Source organism: Eleginops maclovinus, chromosome 10 (genome assembly GCF_036324505.1).
Source record: "Eleginops maclovinus isolate JMC-PN-2008 ecotype Puerto Natales chromosome 10, JC_Emac_rtc_rv5, whole genome shotgun sequence".
In the NCBI taxonomy this organism is placed as follows: domain Eukaryota; kingdom Metazoa; phylum Chordata; class Actinopteri; order Perciformes; family Eleginopidae; genus Eleginops; species Eleginops maclovinus.
This window is the reverse complement of record NC_086358.1, coordinates 10863400-10885121: the sequence shown is the minus strand read 5'-3', so window position 1 is coordinate 10885121 and position 21722 is coordinate 10863400. Positions and strand designations below refer to the sequence as shown.

Below are 21722 nucleotides of genomic sequence, written 5' to 3'. Positions count from 1 at the left end.
CTGCAGCTTACACTTCATTTATGTGCAGTATAGTATTTCCTTTCTTTAATCAACCATCCAATCAATTATTGGAAAGTATTTTTCTGAGAATAAAAGACAAAACGGTACAGCCTATCAGCGTTCAGGAAGCAATAGCCTTATCGTGTGATTGAAAATAACCCAAGTCCTTCTCTAATCCCTGCATATCCCTTTTATCTCAGGATTCAGACCAGTCGGAGCAGTATGGAGCTGTGAGCATGCAAACCACCACGATGCGTCCGATGCCCCGTTAACCGCGAGCTGTAGCGCCTTTTTTAATTGTAGTTTAGCTGCTTAGCCTTTAGTAGCTTGCAGGAGTAAAAATGTGTCGACATTTTACTGCTGCTTTTTGTTTGGCTTTAGTTTTTTTCCCTTTGCTGTGCAGTTCATGTCCTGCGCAATGCAGCTGCTTCTACCACAAATTAAGCGACGGATCAAAAGCAAGGTAAATATGTCAATTTATTAAATGAAGCATTATTGTTGTTGGCTTTAATTCTCAGTAGGCCTTACATGTTTTATTCTTTCGTGCGTGCCAAAGTGATTTTCAGTGAAGCCTTCTTCTGTCCTGTCACTCCGTATACTGAAGGATTAACTTGGAGTGGCCTTTTAATCCCCTTTGCTTGTTACTGAACAATAGGTTACTACGTTTTTCTCAATTAAATGCTGAACTGTGTTATGTTTTTTTAACCAAAGTGAAGGCAGAACAATTTATTACTATTAAATCCATTCCTACAAACCCCTACAATTTAAGAGAAACATTGATTTAGTTCCTCTTAACTGAACATTTTCAATGATCATATTGTGTTATTTTTTCTTGCAGGAGTGTACTTTGCAATGATCCAGAGATCACTGTGGTTCCTCCAAATTTTCCCAGTGACACATCCAAGCTGCGAATTGAAAAGACAGCGATCACACGGATTTCAAGTGACAACTTCCACTACCTCAACAACCTGGAGTTTTTGTGGATGTCTTTTAATTCACTGAATTCACTGAATGTCGACAGTTTCCGGGGTCTGTACAACCTGGATGAGCTCCGGCTAGACGGCAACTCTCTTACCTCCTTCCCCTGGGAGTCTCTGACTGACATGCCAACCCTGAGGCTCCTGGACTTACACAACAACAAGATCTCTGCCATCCCTGCCGATGCCACTATGTACATAAAGAATCTCACCTATCTGGATTTATCCAGCAACACTCTTAATACAGTTCCCTCTGAAGTTCTCACCATGTGGCTGAGTGTGAAGCCATCCCAGGAAGCAGATTCCTCTAAACTAATTCTCGGTGAGGATCAAGCTGTGACATATTGGGACACAAGAACTTATTCTTTTTAAGCTGCCTTGCATGACGACCACTTCTTTGGCACCTGAAGCATTTAAAGCTAAATTAGGGATTAGTCTAATTACTCATCTGTTATGTTGTTGAACGTATTCTTTTCATTTAAACAAACAGCCACATGTACTTGGTCCTGAAATCACTTGTTTTGTTGTGCATAGGAAAATGTACTGGACTTGAGCGAAAGAAGCCTTTCTGATTTTACTGACAGCCCCTGATTTCTCTTGCAGGTCTCCATGACAATCCGTGGATGTGTGACTGCCGACTGTACGATCTGGTCCAGTTTCAGAAATCTCCATCATCATCTGTTGCTCTAATCGACACCAGACTGAGGTGCGCTGATCCAGAGAGCTTGTCAGGGGTTCCTTTCACTGAAGCAGAGCTGCAAAGGTGTCAGGGCCCACGCGTGCACACGGCTGTGGCGCGTGTACGAAGCTCACTGGGCAACAACGTCCTGCTCCGCTGTGGCACAGTTGGAGTCCCTATTCCTGAGCTGTCCTGGAGCCGCGCCGATGGCAAGAAAATGAACGGCACCAGTGAGTTCTGCTAAACTAATTCCAGATGTGCTTAGAATACAACATTATCTATTTCTGTTCATAATGAAAGTGTCAATGATATTAAAGCTATTCTATTTGTTCTAATCTATTTAACTAATCACTGATTGTCTGCCCTTTGTATTATACAGTTCAGGAAGAGATTTCGAAGGAGGGCATCATATGGTCGATTCTGAGTGTTCCTGCAGTCGCCTACAGAGATTCTGGGAAATATGTGTGCAAAGCAACCAACTTTGTGGGCACTGCAGATGCCATTATCTCTTTAGTGATCACAGATTCCATTCAGTCGGAGGAATCAATTGCTGCTGTCTCCAAGAAAACGAGAGGGAAGAAACCTGGGGGCATGGGAAGAGCAGCATACCAGGAGAAACTTATCGCCAGATATGTTCCTCCACCAACCACCACGGCTGCTCAGCCCATAATCGAACCTCTAAAGGGCAAAGGCGTCACTGGGAAGTATGAGATTGAGAGCTACAGCATCTCTGACGGTGCTTCTGAAGGAAAAGGCAAGGCAGCAGACCCTCAGAAACCGGTGGAGGTGGACGCTCTGAGCAACTTAGCAGCCAATGCCTCATCCTTACAGCAAGCTCCGGAGAAAAGGGTAGTGCGCTCGGTGAAAGTGATTGGCGACACCGACCATACTGTCTCTTTGAACTGGCGAGCCCCTACAGCCACAAACACCACAGAATTCAGTGTCCTTTATGCTGTATTTGGTGAAAGAGACATGCGTCGGCTTAATGTAGCTGCGGGGAAGAACCGAATCACCATTGACGGCCTTGTGCCTAAGACAAAGTACATTGCTTGTGTTTGTGTCAAAGGCTTGATCCCGAAAAAGGAACAGTGTGTAATCTTCTCAACAGACGAAGCAGCCAGTGCTAGCGGCACTCAGAAGCTCATCAATGTGGTGGTGATAACAGTGGCATGTGTGATCGCTGTCCCCCTGACACTGATCGTGTGCTGTGGGGCATTAAAGAAGCGCTGCCAAAAGCTGCTGGGGCGAGAGTCCAAGGAAATTCAGGACTCGTACGTGACGTTTGAGACCCTGGGCCCCGGGGCCAAAGGTAAAGGGATGGAGGGCGAGTATCTGACCAGGATGAATCCTGATGAATCCAACAGGTTGCTCTCATCGAGGTCCAGTGTTGACTCGGAGGCTACAGCCAGGAACGAAGGGCCACCTAACGAGTACTTCTGCTAAAACCAAACGAATGCCTCAACTTCTAGATGATGCACTTTGTTTTCTAACAGCTTACGATGGGAATGGATAACTGCTGAGCTCAGAGACTTGAAAGACTGAGGACAGAGGACGCTGATTGGATGTATGAAGTTGTTTTAAAGCCTTGTGGGAATAAAAACAACCATTCATTTTGTGGACTGAAAAAGGGAAAATATACACAGTGACACGGTTTCAATATTTACATGTTGTGTACAGTATGTCACTTTTTTATTATTCATCATGCACTTTTAAAGATTGTTTTGCAGAGGAAAATGTTGCCATTAACTTTCTAAAATCCAATCATTTAAATTTTTTCCGAAATGTAACTTCTTAATTGTGTTCAAATCTGTTTTAAAGACACAGTATTTAGAGAGATGAAGAACCAGCAGTTATACGTCTATTTTCTATGTAAGTACGTTAATGTGCCAGGTTTAATGTTGGGTCAAAAAACCTAAAATACTGTACATTTGATAATGTGTAAATATCTGTGATCTAAAATAAATGTGTATAGTATAAATGAATGTACTGTATAAAAATAAACATTTTTCATATTGATGTATGCTCCCAAGTGTTTTCTTTCTACTCAAAATATTGTTTGTTAATACAGAGCAATATTCCTCTTGACTGAAGTGGAAATTAGATTGTTGGCATGTTGCATATTGCTAACTTAAGGAAAAATGAATGCTAATGTAGTGAAAGATTCAGTTAAGGTCACAAAGCATTTCATACTTTATTCAAGTTTCCTATATTAGTAGATCTGCGAGCTGGATCAACATCACGATTTTATGTTCATGGCTAAGTAGCAGATGTTAGCATGATTGCATGCCAAACTAAGACTTCAACAGCCCTTCTAAGCATTTTAGCATAACTCTCATAGCAGCTAGCATCTTTGTTTAGACCCGTTAAGATGTGAAGTGTCAACCACACCTGCATTCTCTGAAAAAGATTTAGGTGTAGGTGTTTTTTATCTTGAAAGCCTAGAACATAAAGATGTCAAGATAAGTTAAAACATATTGCTAAATTAAATTCTGGACAGTTTTTTTGTCTCTTCAAGTATTAAACCTGTTTCATATAAATTAAATAATTAAGAAGTACTATTTCAAGAAACTTGGCAATTGTCTCTGGATGAATTGTACTTCCATGCAAGTAAACAATCACACAATTATCAATACTTAATTTAAAATGTGTAACACGGAGATTGCCAATAGCTGATTAATGCCTTTGCCTGCTAAACTAGCATGCATGTCAATACACATCTTGGATATGTAGGAAACTCAAGGACTATACATGTTGTCCGTTTTCACACTTGCTTTATATGCTGATTTAACAACCTGAAAGAGAACCAGTGTTCAGATTAGAGAGGTCAGATTACAGTCCGATCCAGACATCTGTCTCTCTGTATCTGTGCAGCCCTCCCTCTCTGTGCGGCTAAGCCCGACGCGCTCCAGCCCACTTACAGATGGCCCTCCGGTCAATGCCTGTGCTTTGGTGGGGGACAAATACAAACACATTTAATTACACTGATGCACAGCAGTTTGTTGTCATACGTGAAAGTAGTGAAATATCATATGTCTCACTCTATTTTGATTGAACATCTTGTGTTGCCCTTCTTTTGAAGTAATCTGACAATGTTTTCCAGACAAGGTGTACTATTGCTATAAATACCTTTCCTGTCTCCTGTGTGTCTCACATGTCACTTGGTGTCTTAAGTGTTACGTCAATGAAGATTAAAGTAATAGGCTTTCTTCCACACAGCCCTTGTCCTGCACTGACAGGCCTATTTCACATGCTCCTCTGGGAATATGGACAACTTTTGTGTCGCATTACTTATCACTTTGGTATTTTATCTCATCACCCCAGGATCATCAACTTGTTTGACCGGTTGCTCTTGCACAGATGACAACTTGGGAAGGTAGGTAAACATTGAAACTATACAATATCTTAAAGTAGGTTATGTGTTAACTCCATTGTTTTAATGCTACCAGTAACCAAGTAGCTCTTTGTAAACAATATATTAACATTTGAAGAAATGGTGCATGTGCATGAGTAGATAAACACTTTTCTTGTCTAAAAATATCCCACCTTACCATTCTAGGTCTTTACTATGTATGGAAACCTCCATGGGACAAATCCCAGACAACATCCCTCATGATTTCACTAAAATCCGAATTGAAAACTGCCACCTGACCGAGTTACCTAGGGGATCTTTCTCTAAAGTTAGTGCCTTGGAGTTCCTTTGGCTGAATTTTAATGAGATCACCTTGATGAACATTAAAAGTCTGGATGGGCTGGCAAACCTGACTGAGCTCAGGCTACAAGGGAACAAGCTGACTTCAGTAACATGGACGGCGTTTCAGGACACGCCAAAACTGAAGATTTTGGACCTGAAGCACAATCGACTGGATGTCCTGCCCGAACATGCTCTAAGACATTTACCTGCACTGACCTACTTAGATTTATCTTTCAATCAGCTTAGTGTGATATCAAAAGATGTCTTCATTAATTGGCCTCTTTACCAAACAGCAGAAAAAACATGGGGGAAAGAAGGCGTGGTCTCAAATGTGGTTTTGGCACTGCATGACAACCCCTGGTTGTGCGATTGTCGTCTCAAAGGCTTTGTTGAATTCATCAGAGCGGTCAGCCCTCCCATCATTCTCATGAACTCTTATTTGATGTGCTCGGGCCCTGCCTCCAAAGTTGACAAGTTCTTCCATGAGATCCAATTAAAAACATGCATGAAGCCAGTGGCCTCTGCCCCAGAGACTAACATCACTTTACCTCTCGGAGTAAATGCAACGCTCACATGCTTAGTAAAGGCCAGGCCAGGTCCAACCATTAAGTGGATGTACAATCTGAAGATTATAAAAGGATTTGCGGGTAAGATTTTTTTTTTCATTACTACCGTCCATTAAACTGTTGTGAACCTGCTTCCGGAGCACTTAGTTTGGTGTATGTCAAACTCAGGCTGCATCTACTTAATGGAAAGATCCAGGAACAATACCGTTTCAGGGTTACTTTACTATGTCCATATCACATGTAAAAAACATCTGACTCTATGGTTTCTCCTTGCAGCCACAGAGACCAACACAGATGAGGAGACCTTCACCTCCGAGCTGGTGATCCCCTCTCTTCACCTGGCAGACCGAGGACTCTATACCTGCACTGCCAACAATTTCATTGGCAACTCCTCTGTTGGCATCATGGTTAATATCAGCCCCTTCAACTCGTCTGCTCTCCTCCCTCCACCTGTCCCCATGGTGTCGTCCGATGAGAATTCTTACATTGACATCCGCATTGCCAAGCAGACAGTTTACGGTATCACCCTCGAGTGGCACGCAAAAACAGACAACCCAGCAGAAACCTGGTTCACCATCCACTTTGGTAAATATGATTTACCCAAAAAGGAGATGATATATATTGGCCCCGGCATCAACACTTACAGCCTCAATGACCTGCTTCCTGTCACCAAGTACGAGGTGTGCGTGACCTTAAAGAATCACCAGCCGAAGGAAGGCCAGTGCATTGTGTTTGTGACGGGAAGTGACATCAGTGAGCTGGAGCAAAGAGAGAGGCTCATCCACATTATCGTCATTGTGTGCGCCATGGTGCTGGCGGTGCCAGTCGGCATGTTCGCCTGCACCACGGAGGCCAGGTTCAGCTGCTTTGATCGCTGCGTGGATCTGTGGAAGAAGCGCAGGCTGCATGGAGGAAACCTTCAGGGGACAGAGAGGCAGGGGACCTTTGACAGCCTGCAGGCAGCCAGCGATGAAGGCCTTTGCAAAGACTCGGAAGAAAAGCCAAAAAAGAGGCGGAAGTCTGAGGACAGGTGCAAAGGAGGAAGTGCAGCTCAGCTCTACTAGAATCAACATCTAATATACATAGATGTGTATTTGTAAATAATCTCAGTGTGCTTCTAATGTATAATTTTGCTTTTTGAGTCACAGGGCAAAGAGGTTTTCCTAAAAAAAAAATGATCCTAGATTCCTTAAATCTAGGATCACTTAACAAAGATTACTGCTGTTGTGATGGTACTTTAAGAATTGATGAGACACTTTAAGAATTCTTGAATCGAGATCAAGGATAAGCTTGATGACATTTTCTTTGAGATTTTTGAAAATATGCAAGGTATTTGTTTTTGGGAAAGCTCTGCTCTATTAACATTAACACATCAGAGGCACAATTGGGCTATTCTAAGTTTACTCATCCTGTAAATATATATGTATATCTCAAGCTAATAGCTCATAGTGGAGATGCCTTTCTTCCTTGATGTAAGGAGAGTGTTAATATACATGTACAGAAAGAACTTTGTGATAAATTGCATTTGATATTTCTTTAGTTTTTTTCTGGAGTTTTGATACTGAACAAAAAAATATCCTACATTTAAAACATGTAAAAAAAATCAATATTGTGTATATTCTAACTTCCTCACGTTCAAATGTAAGTGTTTGTTTTGTCTCAGGAGGTTTCAATTCAATTTTCTTTTTACAGATTATAGATTTCATGTCTTGTAATGGAATGAAATGCTGTTTGGATTAAAGGGAAGTCAGAGACAAATGCTGAGACATACTCAGATTTTTTAGCACAATCACTCAGAGGATTTGTTACATAAGCTGTGTTTTCCCGTGCATTTATACATACACTCGTAAGCAGATTAAAGCGATTTTCTAACTGAATCCTAGTCAGCAGGACATGATATTTCCATTTAATGACAACTCCGAGCTCACTGTGTCTCTCTATGTCAACTCTAGGGATATAGAGGATACTTTTTTACATTTCCTGAATGTGTTTTTAACAATACTTTACATTTTCCCATGTTTTCTGACGTACTATAAGATGACTTTTTTCATGATATTTTTTACTTACAATACTAACCACTTTTTTCACATTTTCATTTACTATACTATAATCTTCTCATGATATTTTCAACATACTATATTTAGATTTTTTAAACATACTAAAGTTTGATTTTCTTCATATGTTTCTTGTTGAATTACTATACTATAACTATAGTTCATAATATTTTAAAAAATACAACATTATGACTTTTCGATATAGTGTACTATTACTTTTTTATACTATACTAAGACCTTTTACAAATTATATAATGATTTTCTTCAACGTACTTCATACTACTACATGCTGAGCCCCAGACAGCTCCCTGCTTAAATATTACGCATGTTTGAGATCTGTTGATTCTACATTTTTTGTTTCTACTTTAAATGAATAAACACCTATTAAAAACTAATATAGCTTCTGGATAAAATGAAGCACAGACCAAATAATGTTTACAATATTTATTCAAAAGCAAGACAGTACAAAGACGGAACAAATACGTTACTTCAAAGGACCAGGCAAGTGTTATTTATAGTGACGATATATACTGCTTATCTCAACCTTTTTAGATATTTAAAAGTGAAGATATAGTCAGATACAATGTATGGGTAACAGAAATGAAATGTATTTGATTTGATTTGCCTACATTTGAAGGCATTGAAGAGAAACATGGAAAGTAGTACCTAAATGTTTAACATAGACTTTGTATTTCTATATCTACATATATACAAAATAAATGTCCAAGCAGGTTATGTACATAGTTATCTGTTCGTAAAAATCTTGTGAAGTTGGATGGTTTCATTTTAGTGTTGTACTACTGCTGCAAGATTACAACAGAGAGATGTTTGGATCTTGTCATATATGCATATATACATTTAAATTTTCATTGATATAAAAGCATTTTTCTAGAATAACACACTCAAAAAATGGAAGTACTTAGTTAGCTGATTACCGTTAAAACATACAGTGGCACATTGTAATCATTCAAAATAGCAACCTCTCAGCTTTCAAGCAGCTGATGTAATACAGTTAAAATATCAACACACAGGTCATTTAGCACTTTATAAGAAGCAGTGTCATTTCTGACCGTGTCATTCAGCTGCACACTCCAGAGAGCAAGAAACATTTTTTTTAAAGGATTTTTTCAGTTAAATCCTTTAACTGTGTTTTAAAAACAATCAATTAAACGTTTCAGAAAGATATGCAACTAATGTATACACAGTGAGTCTAAGAATTCCTGTTCTTGGTACTTCTTACTGTTAAGATGATTAAATCTTCCTCAAGATGGCAGTGTGGTAAGTTATGTCCCACTACCTAACACACTCAAGCTCTCTTTAGGTATAATGATGATGCCCACTTTTTAAATACCTCATCTTAAGACGTAAATATCTGTAAATCTTCATGTTACACTCCTTTTACCATTTAGTCATGAATCATCTACAGGTAGGCCAACCCAATAGTTCATCACATGCTGGAGACAACGTCCGGGCAGTAGAGAGTGACAGTAGTTACAGCACCTTAAACTGGGCGCTTGTATGACAAAGTTAATAATTACTTTGGTTGCTCTCAATGATTTTCTGCTCAAGCCTCATTTTTAGCTCTGACACCAAAGCAGAGCTGAAATTTCCCTCTTTGCGGTGACTACATTTAGTTTTAATGGAGCCTTTGGAGGCCAACACACCAGATATTGTCGGGACTGCCCGAAGCATCTCATTGGACCGTGTGTTACACGGGGGTGGAGGAGCGCAGGGGGGTGGAGGCTTCAGTCGGGTGCTGCTGGTTTTTCTCTCTTGGCTAACTATGAGCAACTCTTCAGTGTTGTTGAATTTGACAACAGGCATGTTGAAGATCCAGGGCTGCTGGTCCCTGGGACGCCTCTTAATGATGCGACGTGCTGGAAGGATCCTGTTTGACTTTAAGTTGCGCATGTAAATAACCGTAGAGATCAAGATAGTCAACCCTACCATTAAGCTAATGACAACAGTGACCATGCCTAGAGCTCTCATTGGATTGTCCCTACTTTTCATTAAAAAGGCCGCCATAGGCCCCTTGAGAGGAGTCTGTGAAAGAGCAAAATAAAAAAATAGTTTTAATCAAGTCCAAAGGACAGAATTCAAGTGTTAACTGAGCATTTGTTCAAAGCATGCAAGCATGAGATGGATGCGCAAAGCACTGACAGAGGAGGCCCAAACAACAAGTCTACCAACAAAGTGACGCTCTTAAACTCACCCCCGTCCTCCTCCTGTCCTACAGCACAGGATTGCTAGTGCAGAGCTAAGAACTATGCCCAACACTAGGTGTTGGGAATGCGTCTGGCAGTGCGATGAGTTAGGGTTTTTCTTTGGCATGTGATGTATGAGGGCTGAGTAAAAAGGATAAAAGCTGGTGGGATCTGTCTGAAATGATGTGCATGTATGTGTGAGAAAAATGGGGATAAAATGAAAACAACCAGGTTTAATCCAAATAAAAAACCCAGTCTTTGTCTCTTGAAAAGCCTTCCATTTTTCCATCAATTTTAGAATATTTTCCAAAATAAGAAAAACTAATAAAAAACGTTAAAGAAAAAAAAAGTTTATTGTTATATAATTCCTTCAAATATGCTCCAGTACTCCTTTACACATCATAACCGATAAAAAAATTATAGCTATCTTAAAGCTTTCATATATCTCTCACTTGGTTCTGCGCACCACTTTGATATAGTTACTCTCAGGGTTGATTCTGGACCGTTTCACTGAGTCACAGTACAGGATTGTGGATATGCAGGTTGTTAGCAAAATAAGGGAAGTGACAATGCTGAGAAAAATTCCAAAAACAGTCAGAGGACGCTTGCTGAGGCCCATGAAGTATGAAATAACTCGGCCTTTGATCTGAAAAGCACGATACAGAAAAAAGAAACAACACCAAAGACAGGGAGTCATCCATCATGCAGAGTGAAGGAATGAAACATGGTGACAACATAGAGTAATGTATGGATTAATGTAAATGACTGAAACATTTAAAGGATAACGCTGCTGTTGTTTTATATTTCATAATTTCTCAATTTTCCCTCAATTTTGGATTCATTGTTGTTTTCGATCTCTTTGTGACAGTTGTACAGTTGGTAATAATTGAAGCTTAAAAATGAGCAGCATTATCCTTTTCAGAATATGAGATCAATGAAGCATGCTTGGCTGAAACGCTGATGCTGAAATAGCTGCTTCGTAGCATGAAAACAATGCCTACTATCATATGTCAAGCTGCAGAATCTACAGCTCATGCTGCCTAAAGCTTGCAAAAACGCTTTTAGCATGCAAGTCAGAACCAGCCTTACCGCCTCTGTGATATCGATGTTGACCACGGCTGTTGTGCTGAAGGATGGTGAGCCTCTGTCCCTTGCCTGGACCACCAGAGACCACTTGCAGTCCTTCTGCTTGGTGATGTTCTGCACAATCTCCATGGACTTGATGTAGGGCTTCAGCTGGATCTCCCCAGTGTCTGCATTGATGTCAAACGCGTTGTCAGGATCAGCCGTCATGATGGAGTACTCGATGACGTTGTTTGGAGACTCTGCATCATCATCCACTGCCTAGAGAAAGTAACCTTAAGTTGTTAGCCTGCCAACTTCAAATCAATATTCTAAATGGAAATGTGTACTGCAAATTACAAAGCAAGCCTACAAGAGTATCGTGATGGAGATGATGTACAGTGCACTTGATAAGGACGTACGCAGGAATCCTACATTTAAAATGAATACATATTAAGACCTTTTTTAAGAACCTTTTCATACATTTTAAGAACACTTTGCCACTTTAAATACTGACCAACAACATCAGCTTTACTCTATTTTACATTTATACATGATAACTCTTTGGACCTTTGTATCAAGCGGTCATAACAAGATCAATTGGCAAAAGTAGGCCGTAGAAATGAATAAAAATAAATGTGAAAGTATATAATAGAATGCCATAAAGGAAGTCATATTGTTGTTAGACAAAAAAAATGAAATTCATGAAAGTCATGAAAATAACCAGTTATAGTATTGTATGCTTTAAAAAAGTGAAGTATAGTTTACAATATAAAAAAGTAATAGTTAGGTGTAATAAGGTTCATAGTTCAGTAGAAATACTATTACATAAAATGTCATTTTTTATCATTATTTTGTATTATTTCATTTTCAAATTGGCACTCCTGAACATACCATGTTGTTTAAATGTCAGCAGGATCACAAACGGCTGGTGTCCTATAGAATATGAATGAAAGGGGAACATGATTTTACATTATGTACCTCCACTTTGACTGGTGTGCCAATTATCATGGTCTTTTCCAGGAGTTTTTCATCAAACGATGGAGAGTGGTCGTTCATGTCGAGCACCGTGACAAAGACTTCAGCCAAGCTGTACTTCCCCTCCGAATCTTCAGCCTTGACGTAGAAGTTGTATTTAGACCTGATCTCTGCGTCCAGGCTGGTCCAGGGCTGCGTGGAGAGGAGGCCTGTTGCTGGGTGGATGGAGAACCTGCAGAGAGGTTCAGACAGAGTATGAGTCACTCTGAGTCAAACACGAGCCAGGTGTTAACTAAGTCAGGCGTCTTTAATTAACAGCATATGACATTGTGTGAAGATCGACATGACTCACATTGAAAGTATGATAAAAAAAGCAGGTCCTTTATCGCAGGAAGCGTTGTCAGAACATCCCCGTTTTTCATAGAATTCATGAATATACAGTAAATGATTATCTTATTTAGTCTAAGGTGCTTTGCTGTTTATAGCTCATGAATGTAAAATTTAAATTCCTTCAATTCATTTAATTCATTATGAGCTACATTTATCTTTATGTCTTCTACCTTCTTTGTCTGTTTCCCATGACACTTTTAACATGTGTTTTCATATCAAGTGACCCCAAAAAGTCTTAGCTATGAACCTGAATAAAGTTTGACACTATATTTAACAATAATGTTGTGATTCTTTGTCCTGAATATTTATTTACCAGCTTTTTCTGGGCAGCAACACTATTCACCTTTCCTTAGTCAAGTTTACATTCAACCTAGATAATATATTTCAATGAAAGTGACTTAATTTGTTTTTTGCTTTGGTGTTATGCAGTCTTCTTGTGATTTTCAATGTTGATATAAACTTGCATTACTCTTCAATACACTGTCTAATTTCAATTCAATAGATCCTGGGCCACAACAATTCTTTGTCTCTTATTTTATAGATCTTATGTGTAGAATAAAGTTGTTTTTCTACAATCAAAGTATTTTGCCATCAGAATAATACATTATCATTCGCATATGCATATACAGTACTGGCTTAGGTTTGTGTTTTGGGAGAGCTAATTCAACACCAGCTTTAATATCATTTTATTCAGCCACTTTTCCTGTCTCATTTTCCACTGTGAAAAATCACAAGTTGTCTTGAAACTGATAACTTTCACACAATTAATTCAACTCGTCTGCATAAATTCTCACTTTTCCTTGCTGCATGCTGCCTTGCTTTCCAAAGCTGCCGTTAATGTAGCTCCAGCTGTCACCTTGCATGTTAATTGGCTCTCCCTTTATGAGACAGACCAGGCTGCCTATTTTTAACCCTCCAATCCAATTAGGAGATTAGCCAGCATCTTGCAGCCATTTTAGAGTGAGCTGTTAGTGCTGCAGAGGGGCCAATCACACCCTGCTTACCTCTTGTTTCAAAACAACAAAGATGAATCAAGACGTGGGTGTCCTGCTAGCTGAGTTTACCAAAAACTCTGAGCAGTATTGAGTTGTATATACATAAAAAAAACAAAAACTTTAAACCATGAAATGTGCTTTGCAGAAGTGCAAGAGTTAAATATCAGATCAAACCTAAACTGGCAGAGGTGACAGGTTTTAACTTACAAATCTGATCCTGATCCATAAATCGTGTATTTGACTTCACCCCAGGGCCCTGAATCTGGATCATTTGCCTAGACGACAGGACAGAACACAGATTAAAAACCAAATACTCATGGCACGTATAGTATATAATGAAAAATGCACATTTGTAAGCAAGGTTACATAATAATCAAATGTAATGTGTGTATGTCAAATGATTGAAATTGGGGACAAAAACCTAAACCAAGGTGATTGAAGGTTGTACAGTTAGTTGTCATTTTAATGCTGCTGGCTGAGGATAACCAGCTAGGGTCTTAAGCTCATGTGGGGGGGTTGGGCACACTATAAGTCCCTTCCTGTAGTGGGAGGGGATGGAGGTATAGGTCAGCATGATTAACCTTGAGGGAAAATTAAGCCTTTGACATGTCGCCTGGTTGCAGTATAATGGAAAGGAAGAGACACATGCACCAATATGTCCAGTCAAAAATCGTCTGCCAACAACCTGCTTTCATCTAATGAACTGCATCGAGTAATATGCATTTATTGGAGCATGATGGATTATATATTCACTTTGTTCAGGCTAAATCAGAGTGTAATTGTGATTGACTCACTGTTACAGACACAACGCTTGAGCCTCCAGGTGAGTTCTCAGCGACTCTGGTGATGTAATACTCTGACGTGAATTTGGGGACGTTGTCGTTGGTGTCCAGCAGGTTGATCACTATGTCAGCTGTTGCACTGAACCTCTCAGGTGTGTCGATCTCCACTGCCAGCAGCTGCAGAGAGAACATGAAAAGTGTGAATAAATCAGTCCTGAAACAATATTGATCAATTTGATTGTTGACAAATACTTGCAGCTCTTGTGATGCTGAAAGGCTCATGAACAAACTAAGACATTAATTTTTGTTTTCAATATTTGAGGGTGATGTCGGAGTACAAAAATAATTCACACACAGATATTTAAAAACGAATCGCAGATGCTTTGCTACCAAAATAAATAACAAGTCTTAGTGGCTTTTTAGGGTTAGGGTTAGGAGTGGCTTAAGATGAATGGCTAACAATTCTGATAATTCATACATTGTTTCCTATTCATGAAGTTGGTAGCTATTAAACTTGATATCTTTCTTACTGAACATCATTGGGTTAGTTGGATGTTGGTCAGAGAAAACTATCAATTTGATGAAATCTTTGGCTCTAAGCAAAGGAACCAATTGATTGATCGAAGATACAGCCAAAAGACATAAAAGAGGGGCAGATAAAAATGAGCTGCAGCCACAGAATAAATATTGGATTTGTTTTCAATAATAGATTATCAGGTGATATATAAAGGCAAACCTTGAAAGAAAGGGTTGGTCCTTTTTCATAGTCGATGCCAGATGTGTCTTCCACAATGATGGTCACCTGCGCTTCATTGAGGACGGTCTGGGGAACGACACGCAGCACTCGACTCGGCCCCACCAGTCTTAGTTTGAATTTAGCGTTTGCCCCCTACAAAGGAAATGGAACAGTAAGAATTAAAAAACCATGAACAGAAAAATAAGAATAGAAGATTCCCCAAACTTAAGAGGATGTATGTAAACTTTGGTGCATTGAAAGAAAGTGACTGAATTTTAGCAAATTACGTCATAAAGTTAGTTGCAGTACAGCAGGAACACAAAGACCAATGAACCCAGAGGAAGGATTTAAATCAACTCTAAAGGAAAATTGAGTAAAAATGTACCTGATCTGAGTCATTGACTGTGATCTTGAAGCCTCGGAGGATCTCCCCTGCAGGAGGATGCTCGTACATGGTAACCTCAAACTTGATCTGAGGTCCGTTCTCTCCGTAAAAGGTCGGAGGATGGTTGTTGAGATCCACCACCCGGACCGTCACCAAGGTAACGTCGTATTCCTGCAGCCGATTGTCTGGTTCTACCTCATACGCCTAGGTTTATAAAGATAAATGCATTAAGTACTAGTAAGAGTAGATTCAATTAAATTACTGTGTTTTATATTTTGAAAAACAGTATTACCTTGACTATTATTTCATATAATTCATTTGTCAACAGATTTGGATTAGTAGTCAGGGTGATGCATCCACTGGTGCTGTTTATGTCAAAGACACCATGACTGCCTGAAAGGTGAGAACAGACAGCTTGTTAATGATGTGTCCGATTAAAAAGGCTGAAAAGAGTAAGCAAGATTGATGGTTTAATGTATTGTTCTTACCGTTCATAATGGAATAATGTATCGGGTTTGGGTTGCCTTGATCTCCATCTTTAGCGTACACAGTGAAAATCTCAGAACCCTGGAAAAAATTATATTTATTAGTCTTATTTACTGCAAGCAGACTTAATCAGCGCCCCGATCCCTATCACTGGTGTGTGACAAATAAGAGAAAAACTCACAGCAACTGAGACTTCGTAGACGTAGCCAAAGTAAGGGGTTCCTATGAAGGACGGAGGCATGTCTTGCACATCAAGCACATTGATGGTTATGGTGGCAGTGGAGGTCAAAACCTGATGCTTCCCCTTGTACTTTCCACCTCCATCCTGACATGACAAATAGTAAGGGAGAACAAAAGGTTGTATCATATTAAGAGTAGTTTGTTTAGATTATTCTTTTATACACAGCAAATTATGATACACAATAGTGAACATGCATTATGTTAGATTGAACATTTATGTGATCTCTGTAAGTAATATAGGAGATATTGAAGTATTTTTTGGACACATTATATACTGAGAGTTTGTCCCTGTTTTACCCAACTATTCAATGTACCACAAGTAAATAGATGTCTAGCTTGAAATGGTTTGTCGAGTTTTCTGTTAACTGGCTATTTAAGCTATGTTCAACTCAACGCTACACAGATGTTTTATATTAGCATGCTAAACAGACTATATTGATGTATTTGATTGCTTTATAAACGTTACATATTTAGATATGTCATCATCGGTTTAACTTCTCTTAGCTGATTTGTAATTTATTAACCTTTATTAAAAAGTAGCCAATGTTATTCCACACACAGTGGAGTTAAGACTAGAAGAATAACCACTGTTGTATTTCTAGGATTGGAAGGATTACATTTCAGGTTACTCACACTGGGAGCTCTACCGCATCATAACACCTCCATTTATTTCACATACTGAGACTGTTGCAATTCCGCAAAGTATTGGAGAAAGCTCAGTGGTGACTGCACTTTCCATGACCTTTGGCTGCTTTTACTTTCCTCCCAATTGTTTCATACAAAGCAGTGCAGAGGTTAATCTCAGCCCATTTCAACATTTTTGTTTTCAGATTTAACATGTTCAAAGCAAGGCTCTTGGAGAAATGGTGTTGGGGTTATTGACAAACTCTAATCACTTGATCCCTTTTCCCTGCTTGAATTTGATTATTGCTGATTCTGAAAAGGCAAAACCACATCGATGAATCTAAAAGTTCTTGCTCATCAAAGCTTCTTCCCACAGTGGGAACATGTGTTAAGGGCATCATGCGCGACCTCTCACCTTTGCAACCACGGTCACAAAGTGCGTGGGCGTGGTCTCGTAGTCCAAAGTCTCACCAGGTTTGACTCTAAGGATCCCGCTGTGCCCATCGATGGTAAACTTGGCAAGAGCTGAGTTCTGATGATGTATAAAGTCACACAGTCAGCAGTGTTAACAGTAGACAGTAGATGTTCAATTTAATTTAGTAAGCTAGCCAATTTTAGGAACCAGTTTTAACCCTTGACCTACCTCCCTTCAACCTTGACATTTTTTACACACTTTTGACACATGAACAGTAACAAATACTGTGCTTACCAGTGTTGGCGTGAACCACACTTAAGTCCTTATTAAGCCTTCAGTGCCTTGCTCTAATGAAATTGAAAATTAATCCACTAAAGTAAAACCCTTTCCAGACTGCTCTCTGGTATGAGATTAATCTATCCCTGCACACACTGCCTCGTCATTTGAGTGCCCTTTTCCCCCCTCCACATGGCAGTACAGCCCTCATGATGTCGGCTCGACCTCCTGTCTCACCCGCAAGTGTTATGGCCACAGCAGGCCAGTTATTAGTATCATTGTGTATATAATAATGGAGCTTGGAGAGGGAGTCAAATGGTAGAAAAACAGCAATACAAAGTAAGTGTGAAAGAAATGATTGCTCATTCTTTCAAATATGAGAGCTGAGGGGATTAACTTGTTGGCAGACTTCAAAGGGCATCCTGGGGAATAGGAGTAGAGAAATCTGGAGATGTAAGCTAGTGATACATCTCTATAGTATACTGTATGTCATTACACAAATCTTACAATCAACACAGAAATGAACTTGAGGTCATGTGCATGGAGAAAAAAACCCCCGCCAATTTCCACTAATCTCTTACTCTTAAAGCTTGGCTGCCACACCTTTTTCCACTTAATACCAGAGTATGATACTGTGTAGATGGAATAGTCCGAGCAAAACAAAATAAAAAGCATGACCTCCATTTTAGTAAATATTTAAATGTCATGATAACAATTAAGTGCTTCAATTTCTATGATGACATTTTAGACAAACAACACAGAACGGCGTGTTTTAAGTCAGTACCAAAATGTTCCCATTTAAAAACACAACTGTGCATCATCTGCATAAAAACACAGCTGTAGGTTTACCTGTAGATAATAGGAGACACTGCCTCCTGAGCCCATGTCTCTATCTACTGCTTGGACTCTGTAGATGCTACTCCCAGGCACAGTGTCCTAGGGAAGAGATTTTATAAAACAAATTTGATTCACAATGGTTTGTTCAAATCACTTTGCAGATTAAGAAGTTGTTTGTGGCACAGAAAGACCTATATGAAGGATTCATTGTGTGTATTGTGTTGTATTTATTTGATACTGTACCTCTGGGATGTCTATGATGAAAGGCAGGTTCTGAAATTCAGGTGGTTCATCATTTGTATCCGTGACAAACACTCTAATTGTCTCAACAACCTGAAAATAACAGTTAAAATATGAGTAAAAATAATTAAAACAAATTATTACGAGGATATGAAATATTAGAAGTATACATGTGACATTTTAGAGAGTATATTTAACTCAAAGGGATCAGAAAAAGATCATTCTTTAAATTGAAATAGATTTCTTTTCCCTAAAAAGACTGTAAGCAATGGCTGGTTCCTTGTATCACAGCACATATTTTGTCCGATAATATAGCCTTTTAAAATATGTACCTGAACAAAACAGAATTTTATCACAAAAAGAGTAAAAACGTACTTTATTACGTCCGTCAGTTATGCTCACGAGCACTGAGATCTCATCTTGTGTCTACAAAGAAAAAGATGAGCATCACTTTGAGCCTCAGTGGTGACATATTTACAGCAGGTTTCTTCAAAACAAGTGTCTCACCTCTCTGTCGAGTTCCTGAACTAGAGTCACGTTTCCTGAAATGGACTCCACCCTGAAATATTCTTTGGAGCCCTTCTCAAAAGTCAGATCATATCGCACCGGATCGTTCTCTGGATCTGTGCCATTCAAAATGTATATCTGTGTCCCTATGTGGTAAAAATGACAAAGAAACATAGATTTCAAACAAAGACGTGACATTTCTTTGTTCATTCGAATCATGCAAATCCTTTGTTTCCACTCTAATTCAGTGTTAATGGCATGTCTAATAATAAGATCAGATGATGCCACACTTGGTTTTTTTTCCAGAAAATGGCACCTCAATATCAATGTGATAATTTAATGCTTAGTACACCTACGCATGTAAATATTACACCGTTAAACATTACCTCACACTGAAAATGAGCAGAACTGTGAAATCTAAAAGGAGACTCACCAACTGGAGTATCTTCAGAGATGCTGAACAAGGCCATGTTCCCATGTGTACTGCTGGGTCCATAATCATAAAAATGTGGAGCATAGTCCGATTGCCCTATAAAAAAACCATGCTTAAGTTATTTGTGCAGAAACAACTCAATATACTCACATGAATCTGACTATAGATTGGTTCTATTTCCCCAAGAATGGCTTATGTAATCAAGACATAACTGTTGCACTCACTTGCTACAAAGGGCAGGAACCGAACAAGCCAGGAGGGGCAGGAGGAAGGGGGACATGATTTAAAGAATATATTTGTATTTTTACTATCACAACACAGGCATACTATCACACATTTAGATGAGAACAAGCAGCATGAGCAGTCCTCACTAAGAGGGACATGCCCTCTTAGTAGAGGATTAACCAGATAAGAGCAAGGCAAGAAGTCTTAACCACACACAAAGAAAACACATCAAAAAGAGCCTTACCCAAGGTGAAGTGAAGCAGGAGGAGAAACAATAAAGCATGCGTTTTCTTTTCCTTCTTCATCCTGGTGGGGAGGCAAGGCTTGACTGGCTCATGTGGAAGGCTTGGTTGGAGGTGAAGCGAGCAGCGAGCTGTCTTGCCCTTTCTGAAGACGTCTCAGCAGCTCAGGAGGAAGAGGCTGGGGCAGATTCTCAGGCACTAATCCAGTGACGCATCCCTTCCCTCCGCAGACATCTTCCACCACCACACTGCTCTCTCTCTCTGTTATCTCCTGAAGAACTACACGTGGAGGGGGAGAGAGCTCACACAATGTGGTGTGATCATAACACCTCAGCGTGACAGGAAAATGTTCATGAAGCACTGCATCTATGATCACCTAAAAATCAACGTTATGATATAACATACTAAGACTGAAGTTCTGAGTACATTATGTTCTGGAGCTTACACATTGAGAACCTAAAATGTCCTTTCTGTCTTCTGCTACATATTTGTTTCCCTTTTTTAATGGGTACAGACACATGGCACATTTGGCTTCTCTTGCTATTGTTTTAAGGGTTTCTACATGTCATTGGTCACATGTGGCGAGTCCCACTCGGCTAAGTTTCTCTGTGGACGCTCTTCTCGGCAGCTAGTTGACCAACATAGCCTCCACTGCACTTGTGGATCTGTGATGCACTAAAATACCAACAGGATTTCTTTGGGATTTTGCAGTCCACTTTCTCGAAGCCCCAAAATAAGGCTTTTACAAAAAGTCACTATTGTGATTCAACATTGCTTGACTTAAACTAGAGAGTTGCAAGCCTACTTCCTACGATGACAGAAGACAGAAGATGTTGAACACTAGTGCTTACGCTGTTGTAAAAAATTCACCTGGTATGAATCCCTTTCAGATTATGTAGGTCAGAACTAAAACAGCAGTAAACAGCTGATCTGATAGAGAAGGCTAAATTGGACCACTGAGTATGATGCTTTTATTTTTGCAACATTATCTGATGGTGGCACACAGCACAAAGCTTTACACCTTTTATTTTAGAACATAATTTCCACTTTGGCTCTGGGTGATTTTGGCACCTTTAAAATCCTCAGATCTGCTCATAGGCAGGTGACGATGAGTGCACGTTTACCTTATTGTGTCAGGTCGGTGTGTTAAGTGCGCAGACTTACTCACAGAGGTGCAGACTTGTGCACTTCCTACTTTCACAGGTATAAAAATAGTGTGTGACGTTTGCACACACACTCTTGCCTCGTACTGGTGGCCAGCCAATGGCAGATCTCTGTTCACTAAAATAAACACAGAATCCATGCGCTGCTCAGTGTTTACAGGAAACTTTGCCAGTGTACAAACAACAATCCATGTTACTAAATATCACATAATTCAGGCCGAAAAAACATCTACGAAAGAAATTGATTGATTTAAAGATTCAAAATGAATATTAAGGTCAGATGTATTATCTGAAATGTACTTTGAATATTAGCACAGGTTCACATTAAGCAGGCTGTGATATTCAAAGTGCGATCGTATTTTTTTAATAATTGGAATATTATAACTGAGTAATTTACAAGAATCATTTAAATGTCGTTTAGTCAATGTTGAGATCATTTGAAACATTCCCAATACTGTTAGGTTTTTTTTACCAATAGATATTTTAAATATTATGTGCATGCCCTTTCAAATAGTGTCTTTTTAGTTGTCTTTAA

At 39.4% G+C, this 21722-nt stretch overlaps 3 protein-coding genes across 5 annotated transcripts; 2 read left to right on the top strand and 1 right to left on the bottom strand.

Annotated features, from left to right (window-relative positions):
* The first annotated feature begins 203 nt into the window (after positions 1-203).
* Positions 204-3672, top strand: lrit1b (leucine-rich repeat, immunoglobulin-like and transmembrane domains 1b). The gene is made up of 4 exons (XM_063892560.1): positions 204-463; positions 839-1299; positions 1581-1886; positions 2036-3672. Exons 1-4 carry the CDS (start codon positions 342-344, stop codon positions 3097-3099), a joined length of 1953 nt encoding a protein of 650 aa, XP_063748630.1. The 5' UTR covers positions 204-341; the 3' UTR covers positions 3100-3672.
* Positions 3673-4832: 1160 nt separating this feature from the next.
* LOC134870357 (leucine-rich repeat, immunoglobulin-like domain and transmembrane domain-containing protein 2) lies at positions 4833-8623 on the top strand. Its single transcript, XM_063892492.1, has 3 exons — positions 4833-5029; positions 5213-5994; positions 6190-8623. Exons 1-3 carry the CDS (start codon positions 4920-4922, stop codon positions 6975-6977), a joined length of 1680 nt encoding a protein of 559 aa, XP_063748562.1. The 5' UTR covers positions 4833-4919; the 3' UTR covers positions 6978-8623.
* On the bottom strand, positions 8409-20279 carry LOC134870356 (cadherin-related family member 1). 3 transcript variants are annotated; one of them, XM_063892489.1, is made up of 17 exons: positions 20027-20278; positions 19558-19653; positions 19125-19270; positions 18993-19043; positions 18621-18710; positions 18390-18476; positions 17265-17381; positions 16167-16310; positions 15988-16066; positions 15792-15892; positions 15500-15703; positions 15115-15267; positions 14391-14555; positions 13804-13871; positions 12215-12443; positions 11261-11515; positions 8409-10010 (listed from the first exon to the last, which is right to left on the bottom strand). In XM_063892489.1, exons 1-17 carry the CDS (start codon positions 20085-20087, stop codon positions 9495-9497), a joined length of 2562 nt encoding a protein of 853 aa, XP_063748559.1. In that variant the 5' UTR covers positions 20088-20278; the 3' UTR covers positions 8409-9494. The 3 variants fall into 3 exon arrangements, with proteins under 3 accessions (XP_063748559.1, XP_063748560.1, XP_063748561.1); XM_063892491.1 differs by lacking the exon at positions 8409-10010 and adding an exon at positions 10018-10817 and having other exon boundaries at positions 20027-20279; XM_063892490.1 differs by lacking the exon at positions 18390-18476.
* Positions 20280-21722: the final 1443 nt, after the last annotated feature.

Bases quoted from the DNA above. Each gene is read 5' to 3' on its own strand.
- lrit1b (XM_063892560.1), top strand. From the start codon at position 342: ATGTGTCGACATTTTACTGCTGCTTTTTGTTTGGCTTTAGTTTTTTTC. The intron at 1,300-1,580 runs GTGAGGATCAAG...TTTCTCTTGCAG, and splicing joins TTCCTCTAAACTAATTCTCG to GTCTCCATGACAATCCGTGG. The intron at 1,887-2,035 runs GTGAGTTCTGCT...TGTATTATACAG, and splicing joins CAAGAAAATGAACGGCACCA to TTCAGGAAGAGATTTCGAAG.
- LOC134870357 (XM_063892492.1), top strand. From the start codon at position 4,920: ATGGACAACTTTTGTGTCGCATTACTTATCACTTTGGTATTTTATCTC. The intron at 5,030-5,212 runs GTAGGTAAACAT...TTACCATTCTAG, and splicing joins ACAGATGACAACTTGGGAAG to GTCTTTACTATGTATGGAAA. The intron at 5,995-6,189 runs GTAAGATTTTTT...TTCTCCTTGCAG, and splicing joins GATTATAAAAGGATTTGCGG to CCACAGAGACCAACACAGAT.
- LOC134870356 (XM_063892489.1), bottom strand. From the start codon at position 20,087: ATGAAGAAGGAAAAGAAAACGCATGCTTTATTGTTTCTCCTCCTGCTT. The intron at 16,067-16,166 runs GTGAGTTTTTCT...AATTTTTTCCAG, and splicing joins TCTACGAAGTCTCAGTTGCT to GGTTCTGAGATTTTCACTGT. The intron at 12,444-13,803 runs GTAAGTTAAAAC...ACCTCTCTGCAG, and splicing joins TATGGATCAGGATCAGATTT to GTTCTCCATCCACCCAGCAA.